Source organism: Rhinolophus sinicus, chromosome 15 (assembly GCF_057876585.1).
Source record: "Rhinolophus sinicus isolate RSI-liver-muscle chromosome 15, RSI-T2T, whole genome shotgun sequence".
NCBI classification, from domain to species: domain Eukaryota; kingdom Metazoa; phylum Chordata; class Mammalia; order Chiroptera; family Rhinolophidae; genus Rhinolophus; species Rhinolophus sinicus.
In genome coordinates, this window is record NC_142515.1 from 11,585,393 (window position 1) to 11,599,132 (window position 13,740).

General features: G+C 36.9%; 1 protein-coding gene across 2 annotated transcripts in view; it reads left to right on the plus strand.

Annotated features, from left to right (window-relative positions):
* SHTN1 (shootin 1) overlaps positions 1-13,740 on the plus strand; it is a 94,122-nt gene that overhangs the window by 17,327 nt on the left and 63,055 nt on the right. For both annotated transcript variants that reach the window (XM_088791841.1, XM_019725249.3), the window contains exons 3-4: positions 6,914-6,974; positions 13,288-13,382. In XM_088791841.1, coding sequence (XP_088647967.1) covers positions 13,296-13,382 — 87 coding nt within the window. In that variant the 5' untranslated portion in view covers positions 6,914-6,974; positions 13,288-13,295. The remainder of the gene's footprint in view (positions 1-6,913; positions 6,975-13,287; positions 13,383-13,740) is intronic.

Here is a 13,740-nt window from a genome sequence, read left to right on the forward strand (position 1 = left end):
TTTGATAAATAACTAATAAATGATAACAATAAAAGTGAATGCCTAGAGTTTGGGGGTGGGATGGGAAAAGGACAAAAAGACACGTTTCCCCCTCAGTTCCCTGTGACTCTTAGTAGCTCTTAATGCTAGGCTTAAATGTCACTGATTGTTTTCAAAGTCTTGTTAATTCTCTTACAAGCAGAATTAATGGTTTGCTTCTTTGTAATAAAACATGGGTATATCTCTTATGTGCGTATCACATTTTATCAACAAAAATTCATTATTATCAAAATGTTACATAGTGTACAAATTATATGGGTGGGGTTAAAATGTAAAAGCTTCAGTTGTTTTTTTAACATCAAGATAAGTGGAGATTATGGAAAGGGTGTTACTTTGTTATTTTTTTGCCTAGTTTCTAAATGCCGTTATCAACAGTGTGTTACAAAGTTAGAGAGCCTGTCACATTGAAGTTAGCAATGCTTCCACATTTATTTTTCATGGTATGGTATGGAAAAATAGAGGACTATACATTTTGGAATCAACCAGATACAATGTTTTACTTTGCTTGGGAAGCAGTCACCATATTCAGATGTTAGTCATGCTTCTACAATTGAAGGTCATTCTCTTATGACTCATTCAGGATCTCAGTCATAATTATTTGTGTGTTTTTTTCTATATGGGGCTGGTGGGAGGCAAAGCCTCACTGAGCTTTTAATGGAATAGCTTTCAACTTTCTGAGGGTGGAGGGTATGTGTGTGGAGCATGCATGAAAAGAAGGAAATCTGTATACTAGAAGAATGTCTGCCTTTAAACAGTTAAGTAGGTTGAATATTACGAACTGAGATCGAGTTTTGAAATGAATCAATGTTTAAGTGAGTGATTAGAAGTCGTTTGGGTGAGCTACTGTAACTGCATCAGGCAGCTCTGTCAGCTTGCCAGGAACAATGAATGAAAAGGGAATGAGACAGATACTTTCTAAGACTTAGGTTTCAAGAAGCAAGATATATGATCTTGCTGGCATCTTGGCTCAGCTGTCTGTTGTTAAAATTTCTTCCCCTTGTGTAAATTTCAGAGGTGAAGGTCCCAAAGAACTTTATTTAGAAAAAAAATCAATAAAGAAGCCATATTAAAGAGCAAGATATGCATCCATTATGCTAACTGTTCATGCATAATACATCCACATACATGCAGTTTCTTTAGAACAGAGTGGCAAGTGGTTGTGCCAGAGAAAAAGTAATTACTTAGCAGTTTGAAAGTGAAAATGAGTCTCTTATTAACAGCAATCTATCCAGAAACAAAGAGCAGGGATCTCTGTTCTGATGACATGTGTTTCCATCTAACACACAATACCTAGAATTTGGAGAATGCTGTAAGACAGCTTTAGGGGGCAGCTACTACTTTATTGCCTGTGAAAATTGGAGGGAAAGAACTTTGAATTGGAAGAAAGAATACCACCAAAAGAGACAGGGTGAAAGGAATTCCATCCTAGTGGGAATGATTTAATTTATTGTGTTCTTTAAGGATAAGCAGTTGAGTTCTAGCCAAACTTAACAGAGGTGGAACAATACAATTGTCGATTATTGTTCAAATTGATTTTATGGTCCTCTCACTGCATCACCAAAGATTCTAAAACAGGTAAATACATCCAATTTTGACGCTATGCATGTTTAAAATTTTAGATATTGTAACTGGACATAAAAGGCATGAACTTGAAGAAAAATAAGTAAAAATGGTACAGGGTTGAGAACTCTTCAGACTTGGTTGTTACAGCCTCTGCTATGTGTTCCTGTAGGGTGGTCTTTCTTTCATTGTAGAAAGTATCCTTATAAATGGCTTGTTTCGTTGTTGATCTTTCCTGGTAGATCATACGTTTTGTGAGAGCACGTTGTCTGTGTTTCTCACTATATTCCCTCCAGTATCTGGCATATGTAGGTGCTGTGTGAATTGTTCAATGCTCAGAGGAAGGAAATAGAGGCATTCGGTGATTGTAGTAGGTACCTGCTTAGAAGTCTAATTCGGCCAACTGTACGGTACTCACCTGTGTCTAGATTGTCTGCTCTGCTGATGTTGTATGTGTGCAGTGCTTATGCGTACTTATTGGGCCCAAACTGGTCTTGCTACAGGCTGGCAACTCTCTACTGCATTTGTGTGCTGCGGAGATAAAAAGTAGTATTTATGTTAGTGGAAGTGAGACACAATTTAGAATATTGGGTTTTTTTCCTTGCATAAACTGTACACACAGCAATGTATAAAGGTGTCTTGGTGTCTACATCAGTTATCTGTACTTTTACTGAGCCTTGTTAAGGAGACATGTTAGTATAATCAGTAGTTGGATGATATGCGAGAGACAAAGAACAGAGCTGCCCATTTTAGTGGGGGAGGGGGCAATGCCAGTTCACAATGGAAAGACTTTCCTCTGAAAATCACTCTGCCAGGGCTTGGAAATGCTGGTTTAGTTTCAAAAGCCAGGTATCTGCCTGGATGTGGCTCAAGGAAGAGAGCTGGAAAGTAGCCAGAGCTTCTAATATTAAGAGCTTTCAAAACCGGCAAGGCCAACCTCCGGTCAATTCACCACTTTATAAAGAGCCAAAATAGAGACTCTAGAGTAGGTGTAATGTTAACCAGCTTGCTTAAACCAGCCAGCGCTTGTGTTGCTGGGTTCTACCCCAACCTTGAGGTAGAGAGAATCATTGGGCATCTAAATTAAGTGACGTGGGCCTAAGAACATCTGTTGCTATTGGACAGTCTTCACGAGCAATTCTCAGACAAAAAGGGGCCATTTCTACAAATGATGCAGCTGCGTGAGCAGGGTAGAGGAAGGGGTAGGATGGGTGAGGGGCTTCGGTGGGACCTAGAGATGTAACATTCTTCTGAAAAGACCCAGGACCCTTGCTGACTTCTCTCGGGGGGTAGAATGAGAGAAAGGTTATCAGGTATTTTTCTGGGTTCACCTAAAATGATGAAATAAGTAGATGTTTGTATTTCTGCTTTGAAAACGGGTTCGTCCTTCATAGGTTGTTCAGCGCTGGTTCCGAACAAGTAAGCTGCGTTTGCAGCTTGTATAGATCCCTCCCCCCTACACACACCCCTTTCAGTAGCCATAGCAGATGGTAAATGCTGTGGCTGCCAGTTCTATCATAATGTGGTTGCAGAAAATAGAAAGCAAAACAACATGAAGACCCCTGATAGAATACAGCTGGGATTGGGAGATAGCTTCTGAATCTGCTGGTGGGGACTCGGGGGTTAACATAAAAGCACAGAGTTGGACTAGAGAAACCAGTTCCTTACATGCTGGAATAAGACTGTGATGTTGAGACCTGTTATTAACCAGAGCCTGTCTCCCTGGGCCATAGACCCAGAGAGCATGGGCAGAAAGTCTTATTTTGGGGGGATTGGTATAAGCCTCCCGAAGATTGTCATGTGTTGTTAATGACCAGTAGGTGGTAGGTGCATTGGTGGTTTGTGTGTGATGTCAGTTGGTGGCCTTTTTCAGATCTGAGTAGATAAGTCCCATCCTGTTAAATGCTCATTCCATTTTTTTTTTTTTTTTTGGTCCTACAAAGTCTCAAGTGAAAACGTCAGCTAGTTGATTTAAGTGAGAATGAAATTAACCTCTGATTTCTTCAGGTGGCGCTTTGAGAGGTATGTGGAAGAATCCAAGTGGCATTAAGTCAGAAGCAACAGTCCCAAGTGCCAACTCTTACGTAGAGACGGGTTTTCACAGGGCATTTTATACCTCTAGGAATGCCAGATGTTAGAAACATGAGATTAATTTGGAAGTAAAATGCCAGATATATTTCATCAGGGAATCTTAATTCAGGAGTTTAAATTCAGTCAAAATTTAATTTTCCTTTTGTGCTTTAGACTATATTATGCATCGTTGGAGGTGAGGTGGGCAGACTGGCATGGTGGTGGGGAAATACAGAACAAGCAGAAGCCACATTCTAGAAAACAAGGAACATTCCTAAAACAACTAGGTAGCTGTCTCATAACAATAAGGATCAAACAGTAGACTGAATACTGAAGGGTCTCTTTCATAAAGCTAATTTGAGAATCCAGGATTCTAGAGTTGAGAATTTTAAACACCAAAACAACCAATAAATGCAGTTTATCTGCTGGAACTAGAAACTATATTAGACAGGATTTTTTTTTTTTTAAAACAGAATAGATTTTCACAAGAAAACCTTAATGAAAGAATACAGTAGTCCCCCCTTATCTGCGGTTTCACTTTCTGTGGTTTCAGATACCCATGATCAACTGCGGTCCAAAAATATTAAATGGAAAATTGCAGAAATAAACAGTTCGTACGTTTTAAATTGCAGGCTGTTCTGAGTAGCACGGAGAAATCTTCCGCGGCCCTGTTCTGTCCTGCCTGGGGTGTAAGCCATCCTTTGTCCAGCATATCTACACTGGATGTGCTACCCGTATGTTAGTTACTTAGTGGTCTTCTCATTTACCAGATGGGTTATCAGAGATTTGAGAGAGTGATTGAGAGAGAGATTGAGAAAGAGATTGAGAGAGAGATTGAGAGAGAGAGAGAGAGAGAGACACTACATTAACATAACTTTTTCTACAGTATATTGTTGTAATTATTTTATTATAACAATATACTGTAGAAAAAGTATGGGAGAGACACATTACATTAACATAACTTTTTCTACAGTATATTGTTATAATTTTATTAATTATTGTTATTAATCTCTTACTGTGCCTAATTTGTAAATTAAATGTTATTGATACCTATATATAGGGAAAAACATTATATATATAGGGTTCTGTACTACCTGTGGTTTGAGGTGTCCACTGGGGGTCTTGGAATGTATTCTCCGCGCATAAGGGGGGACTACTGTATGCCTTTTCTTTTAGGAAATGGTCCAGCCTGACTCCTCTTGTGGAGGGTCTAAATCAGGATGTAGTCAACAACTTTGCTAATTGAGTACTGTGTACTACTTGTTTCATGTACTCTTGTCAGAATGGATTTACCCACATGAAGGGTGATAGTTTTTATGAAGTTTGACCTTTTGAGAACGTAAAGGCGAAAACTGAACTGTTTAACTTTTTTTTAATTTTAAAAATATTTTAAAAGCACCGAAAAGGGCAGAGAATATTATAACAAATACACAACACACAGAATTAACTGTTATGTTTTAGAAATTTAAAAATAAAAAAGAATACCCCAGATACAATTGTTGACTATCACCTGTGTCACCCAACCTAATCCTCTTACCCTCCCTGTCTTTTCAGACCGCTACCGTCATGAATTTTGTATGTGTGTGTGTGTTAAGGTATCATTTGATATATATTCTACAACTTTTACTCAGCGCTTTTTGAGGTTTGTCTATGTTGATACATAGATAGGGCTTTAGTTCTTTTTCACTGCTCTATAGTGTATTGTATGAACTCCCCATGATTTATTGTTATTATAAATGCTTACGTTTATAATAACAATATATATTATAGTAATATATTTACTATAAACATTACTAGAGGTTGTAGTAATAGAATCTAGAAGTATCATTGCTGAGTCATAGGCTGTGTGCGTTTTTAATTTTGATAGTATATGTCCCAAGTAGAAATGTCAGCTGACACTTTCACCAGCAGTGTGTGAGTTTCCAACTCCTGATTTCAGACTTTTTTAGTTTTTGCCAGTCTAGTAGATGAGAATATCTTATACTTTAATTTGGATTTTTAAAATTATCAATAGTATCATTATTTTTTAGCTATTGAAATTTGAAAGTCTCCAAAGGCATGAAATCCCAGTATATTTATCTGGCATGGTACGATTAAAATATAATTTAAAGTTTTGTTTTATTCACATGATCCTCTTGTTGATAGTATTCCACAAAATTAAAATTTTAATTACCGCTCTAATAGCTAAAATAACTTTTTAAAGTTGTAGGCATTTTTGATGAAAAGCTTTCTAAAATGTGTTATACTTTATTGTTTTATGAAATGCAGGGTGAATTTAATTCAGTATTCATAATGAACATTAGGCTTTTAAAAATTCATTAATACCTTCAGGGCCTGTTAAAATTATAAATAATTGTTTCTATAGCAGATTCCCTAAAAGGTCCTCATGCTTTAATAATTTCTGGTGGTTTTTTTTCTGCCTTTTATGGTCTTACTTGTTGAAGTCTTTTTAGTGATTCCTTTCACCTTTTAAAATGAAAAATCTGTTTATATACCCTTTTTTTGTGCCAGTCTCTCTCCCTCACAAGTTCTCTCTTCTTCTGTTGCTCTCCCTCTCCCCCACCTCGGTTAGGCCCATTCTCTTCCCTGAGACTGTATCACTAATAAACTCTGCAGAAAAAATAAATAAATAAATAAAAAGTAAAAGAAAGGGAAAAAAAAATTCGTTTATGTAAATGATAACATGTTTATTGTGGAATATTTTATATTCTTTCCTTTTAAATTGCTATCTTCTTCTATACAGAATTCTAAGGACACAGGGATGGTTTTTCTTGAGTAAGAAAGTGCATGGGGCATGTGTAGCAGTTTATCTTCATTCACTGGTCACTTCCGACTTTGTTCCAGCATTCTGGATATTTGAAACTATCTAGTTTTGGGGAATTTGACCTGTGGATGAGTGGGGTGTTCGCTGTATTAGCAAAATACTGACTTAAAATGGGGCACAACTATTCTCATAGAAAATGAATTCATTTTAACTCAAGGATGTTAAATTGGTCTTTTACTGAGGAGATAACAAGCAGTGAGGTGACTTAATTATCTTAGAAGGTCCGAGAAAATGGGCCACATACATTGGTACCAATCTGCTGGTTGAGCAGTACAAATACCATGTGACTATTCATGCTTTTTTAAGGTTTGTAATATTTGTTTTCTTTTCATAAAAACTGCTACTGTTCCTAAGTGTGTTTTCTTGCCTTTCCAAACTTATGATACAAATTTAATATTTTCATTTTTTTTCTCATTTCAGTGTGACAAAATTAGGCAAGAACGAGATGAGGCTGTTAGAAAACTGGAGGAATTTCAGAAAAGTACGTATGCATTTCAGGGGAATTATTGTAACACACATAACTGTGTTTTGAGATTGTGTGGGTAGACATGTCCCCCATGTTTAGTTGCTGATGCATTGGTTATCCAAGAAAGCAAGAATTGTCTTCCCATTTGCCCCCACACGCCCTGGCATTACTGTGATTTTTAAGGAAATGGAATGAGCATTATTGTTTTATGAGAGGGTGATTATAAAAGACGGTTTGTACTTGTTATAACAAATTTTACTATGCAGAACAGTTAAAGGAGAACAAAAATTACTTGTTATCCTGACTCTTTGAGAAAAGCCAATGTTAGTATTTTATAGTCTTTCTTTTCTGGTCTTTTATCTGTGGAATATATGTATCTACAAAAAAATACAGTCATACTTTGCATTCAATTTTGCAGTCTGTTTTTTTCAGTACACAGTATACTGAGGTGCCAAAAAATTGTATACACATGTCTTGTATTCATCTTTTGTTAATGGTATATATTGAGTATTACAATTTTAATAGTTTTTTCCCTTTCTTAAAATGTGTGTATTTTTGGCACCTCTGTATTATGGTTATCTTTGCATGTCTGTAGAGATGTATATTTTGATTGTTGCCTGAAGTATTCTCTTATAGTACCATAATTTATTTAAATATTTCTTAAGTGACAGATGGATTATTTCTGGTTTTTAGTTATTATTAATTACACCGTGGCAAGTATTCTTATACATACATGTTTACAGTGGTCTTATTAGTTCCTTAGTTTATAAAAAAGGAATTCTAGATTCATAGAACGTACACATTTTTAAGAGTTTGAATAAACGTTTGAAATAGCCCTCTTCTCACCAAGGAAAGTTATATTCTCACAAAACCTGTAATACTTTTCGAAATTGTTGCTGTCATTTTTTATGTGATGTAAATTTGTTGCTATTTTATCCCCTAAGATAGAACATTTCTGGTGACACTCAGAAGGGTCAGAAGAACAATGCCATGGGAAAGGGCTGGACCTTAGCAAGGAAAAGGACCCTCCCCCTTGGACGCAGGGCCTTTGTCCATCACTCTATAAATGCTGGCTGTACTAGTCAGGCTGTTTGATTTTAACAGAAAGTGTTGACTTGGTAACTACATAACAAAACATTTTATTCTTGTTGAAGGTAAAGCAGTTAGAAAAGTGCAACATTATAGTTAAATTTCAACAGCCAGTTTATTTCAAGTGTCTGGCTATAACAAAGAAAATCTAAGGGGAATATTGTTATTACCTATCTTTGGAGGCCAATATTTATGACAGAAATACCTCTTACTTATGAATGTAGGAGCTACAGTTGTGTAGTGTTTTCTCCTTTCCTAAAGCAGCGTTAAAGGGATGTTCTTACACTTGTGCTGACACGGCGTCACAGCTGAGTGTCACCACTGACATGGTGACCAATTAATGTGCTGGATTAATTACTGACAGTAGATTGGCGTATTGTGTGCAGTAGAAATAGTTCAAGTGGAACTTTCTCTTGGGGACTAAGAAAGCTTTAAATATTTGCTAAAAAGATTGTATCTGAGATAAATGGATCACGACGTTAGCACACAGCATTTCAGTTTTGGAAGGATGTGAGGGAGTTATCACCAGTGGAAAAGCACCCTTCGGTGTAAATCCAGGTAGCCCTGAGCAATTTCTGCCTTAATAACATTCGGATAAATGACCCTGCCTTATAGGCTGTTCGAAGATTAAGTGAGATAGTCCATGTAAAAGGTGCTGACCGCAGTGCCTGACCGTACAGCTCAATAAGTGTTAGTTACTGCTCCGCCATCTCACTATGCCCCATCCAGTGCTGACTGCCCTTCAGCACTGGTATTGAGGGTTCATACCATTTGCCTTCCGACAGTTAGTTTCCGGACACGTCTCCACATTTGGACAGCTCTTGGGGAAAGTTTCTTTTGGTGCTAAGTTGAAATCAGCCTCCTGTAATGTTTACCTCTAGGCCTAGTTCTTGAAGTACAGGAAGAACAAACAGCTCAGAAAAGGCTTTGTTAGGCCGTAGGGCTCTCTCCTCCTCCCCAGCTTAGCATCCTTTCCCTGGCTGGTTTTGTCCACATGTCCAGGCCATGCTTGGCCCTCGGTCAGCTCTTCCGAGCCTTTCTCCTATCTTTCTGCACAAAACCACCACTGCATAGCAAGGCTGGGTTTTCTAGAAAGACTGATTTCTGTGACAGAAATTAAGTCCTTTTATGTCTTTCAGGCCACAACATTGGACCCTTTGTTCTGTTTGTAGGGCACACCAAGTTTTCTACACCCGCCCGTTTTCACAGGTGTTTTTCTTATTACATGAAAACCTTTCTAAGTAATCGGATGTTGCAGAGACACTTATGGTATGTTCTCCATGTACACTTTAGAGACATCCTGGCAGCCACACATTGCTGAGTTGGCTGGACTGAGTGGTGTTTTGTTCAGTCAGCAACACTGTTGGTGGTGTCACCTTTGAATATGACAAATTAGAAAGGAACGTAGAAAATTGGAGTCACCTAGAAATAGGTTTGGCTGGGCTTTCCCAGCTAGAACTCTATCATTTGGGATATGTTACTTAGCTTCTCTGGGCCTCAGTGTTCTCAAATATAAAACTGCTGTGGGAATGCCTACCTCATAGGCTGGTTGCGAGGATTTATGAGAGAACACATGACGAGGGTTTAGCACGAGGCCGGACACGCAGTTGCCTCGATAAATGGTGATGGTAGTTGCTTCCTAAGGAATTCTGCATGAGAACATTCTTGTAAAAGGGTGTTCACAGATGAACTTAGGACTGATAGATTTTTCCAATCTTCAGAATCAACACAAACATGACTACCTGCTTTGTACTTACGATACCGCAGTGTGCTATGTGCAAGAGATTGAGATATGAGTAGAACAAAGTCTCTGCTCTAATGCTCACACTTAGTATGAGACAAAAACAAGTAACACCCCCCCCAAAAAAAAAAAACACCCAAAAAACAAAAACCCTAGTTACCCTACTGTGTGATGTATTCTATAATGGCAAGTGTGTAAGAGTGTTTTGGGGTCATAGAAATGGAGAGACATACTTTGCTTATTCAACTTGACTGATAAAAGCAGGAATTGTTGTACTTCTAGGTTACACTTCTGAGTTCTCAGAGTCATTAAAAAACTTTTATTATGGAAAATTTCAAGCTTATAGAAAAGGGAGATAATCGCATATTGAACCCTCATGTACCCATCATGCAGCTTCAATAGTTACCAACTCATGGCCAGTCTCCCTTTTTCTGTATGTCCTCACACCCTCTCTCACTGACCTCAGATTATTTTGAAACTAATTCCAGTCGTTATATCATTTATCTATGAATATTTCAGTATGTAGTTCTAAATTACTAGGATTTTTTTAAAAAACATAACTACAGTAATAGGGTCACTTTATTTAAAACTCATCTTTTTTTTTGGTCTTTTTAAACCTTCACGGCATTCAAATGATAGGTGTTTTAGATGCAGTGGTCATGGATTGTGGATATCATGAGACAAGCCCAAATTCAGGACCATAAGGCAAATCATTAAATGAACAATTACGGGTTTTTAAAATGTTTGTCCTTTGAAAGGTGCAAATGAATTTGTTTATTTAAAAAAATTCTGTTTCGTGTCATGTGACCGGACTTGTTTTTAGAAATGGGGTCATGCTTCTTAAAGCTATAAATGCCTTCTGAAATATGTTCTTCCCTTTTGAATCTAGAAAGTTAGTAAGTAGGTTTCTGTGATACCAATTTAGCATTGGAATAATTTTTTAAATGAAAAATTAAAGCACAATTTTTAATTGCGACTGTTCCCTCTTAGAGGAAGAAATAAAAACCGTACCTGATGGCGTAGTCCATGTGAGAATTGGAAAAAATGTGACCTAGTGCTACCTAGCTAAGTTTATCAAGTTAAATGAAAGGGCGGATTTTTACAAAATGTTTAGAAAATAAGTTTGTGTTTTTTCCTTTTCGCTAGGCCTAAACCTTATTACTGTGTAATAATTTTTCTTACTCTTTCATGAGCAAGAATGTTATTGAATAAAAAGTCAAATTCCTATGAAAAATGCAGAGTGTTTATGTTTTTGTTATGATAGTGGAAATACCAGATTGTGGCAGAAGATGTCAAGTAGTGAGGCTAAAAAAATTCAAAGTAATATTTGATGTTGTAAAAATTGTATAGGTCTCTTTTCTCTTTCCTTCACATTTTTGAAGAACCTACCTTGTAAACATAGTGATAAAATGCCAGGAATATTAGGATTTTAAGGAAATAATAGAGCCTATTATTTAAACTACAATATAAAAGGCAATTATATTGATGAAGAGCTACACGGGCTTTGTATGTGTGAATAAACTTGGCCTGTGTTCAGCTTCTATTTGTTCTTCTGGCATAAACACATATTGTGTGTGATTCCAGTTTAATGGGGACCCGTTTGTATGCCAAGCAGCTGCATTTTAGGACCTATTGCGTGATTTCATAGCTCTCTGAAAATTGGTTCTATTCAGAACAAGAGATAGAAGACGAGAAGGGGGGTGGTGTGGAAGGGGGAGGGGGGAGAGCTTCAACACACAATCATTTCTTTTCAATTGGAGCCAGAAAGGTTGATGACAACATGACCATTGTGTTATAATGATAAGACCACTAAGGCATCTGTACCTCTCATCAAGGCTTTCACACAACAGCAGATACAATTTAATTCACTGCTCTGTCAGCAGTGCTGATACCATTATGCCGTCTGTCTCCACAGTTATAATCACTGTCCTCTGAGAAATGCAGTTGAAATGATCTTGAGCAGTCAAAGAAACTCTCAATTAAGGCTGCCACTTCCAATGTGTCAGATTGTGTCTTATGCACTTGGTACAATTTTCACTTCCAATCCTGTTTATTTACAATGTCTACCAGTAATTACGCTTAACGTGTCATTTAGTGAGGGGGGCCCCTGCCAAGCCGATTGTTGGGTGCTGCTGTACCATTGAGTGGGAGTTTCTCGAAGTCAATGCCATCAGCAGCTTTTAGGCCCTGATGGGATGCAGTAGTAATGTTGATAATGCAAGTATCGTGCTCATCAAGTCATAATTAGATGCCACTCAAATGTGCCACTTGTAATAACAGTGTTGATTCATGTTTTTCTCGGTGACTGCAACTACTAATTAGTTAAGTGGTTTTTGGTTGGCCTGCATTTGCTGCGGATTATTATTACCCCTGAAAAAATGTCAAGGTTAGACATGTTTCTGGCCATTTAGTGCTGCTTTATGAATTTGAATATTAACATAATAAGAACTTTGGACAGACTTAGGAAGTAATACATTTTTGTATTTAATTTGGAGAGAAATTTTTTCTCCTGAGTTTAATCATAATTGCAGGTTAATTAAGCTTAAATGAAGCAAAAGTAATCTCTCTTTGTGTTAACGTGAGCCCAGTGCTTTTTGCCTAACTTTGTTGGGTTTCACGTTTGGGTATCCTTACTTTTTCTTTTTAAAAGCCAAACAAATGTCAATAAGTATACAGGTCTATAGTTAAGTTTGAGATCGCGAATATTTGAATATTTTCTTTTGCTAGGAATATGGGTGAAAGGAATGGGCATTTTTCTTACTTGATCTTCAAAGTATAGTTCAAGCTCTAAATTATTTTTACTTTTAAATCTCAATTTATGTAAACCAGCTGCCAAAAAATACCTGAAAATTACTATTTTTCAAGCGTTGGTAAAATATCAAGTAACATTTTTTTCCCCCTAGTCTTCCTGACAGTGATGCGAGAAGCAATTTATTAACATCTATTTTCATCATCATATAGTACATAAATCTTGTTGCTATACTTCTCTGTCCTGGAATTTATTATAGTAACTACTTAGTCACTAATAAAGGTTAATATTGCAAAACTTACCTTAGCTAAGCTGCCACATTGTTATTACAGCTATGAGATCAACTCAAGCTGTAGTTTTTTAAATTTCTCATTAGGTAATGTGTTATATCCTGATGAGACAAGGAAATCATGTTTGTTACTTTTTGTTTATGAGAGGTTCTTTTGTTTAAATTAGTGGTTATGTATACAGCTGCATAGAAAATAGACACTTAAAAGCATTCTAAGTAGCTTTCTTAAAATGTGTATAATATCAATAAAGGTTCTTTGTTGTGTTCTTTTTTGTTCTACATTCACATATTAGCTAAGATTTAATCAGGGCAGCATCTTAAACACTTTTTTTCCATGGTAGCTGAAGGTCTGGCTAGCTAAAGAATTGAAGTATTCTTAATCACGGGACAAAATGTGTGGGCTTCTGGAATAGCTGACTAATCTTTGAATGCTGAGACTTTTTTTCCCCCTCATTCCTAGTTTCTCACATGGTTATAGAGGAAGTTAATTTTATGCAGAACCATCTTGAAATAGAGAAGACTTGTCGAGAAAGTGCTGAAGCCTTGGCAACAAAGGTGAGACTATTCAAATTAAAGGAATTCTACCTTAGCCTTTAAATTTCTGCTTGCTACTCTGCACAGTGGCTTCTATCCTTTTTTTGCTTTTCTAGTTCTCTAATTTATTGTCTTCTCTGATGAGGAGGAAAATGTTGTAAGGTTTCAGAATCCTGGAATATGATTATATATCTATCTTAAGGCAAAGGTTCTTTTGATTTTTCAAGGAGCATGTATATGTGTGTTTCAAAATTTGTGCTTTTTGCCTGTGAAATATGGACCCAGAGTAATCTTTTGAACTGGGCTTTCCAAATGTGTATGCATTTGGTAAAATGCTAACCAAATTTCAAACTAACCTGGTGTGACATAAAAGAGCAGT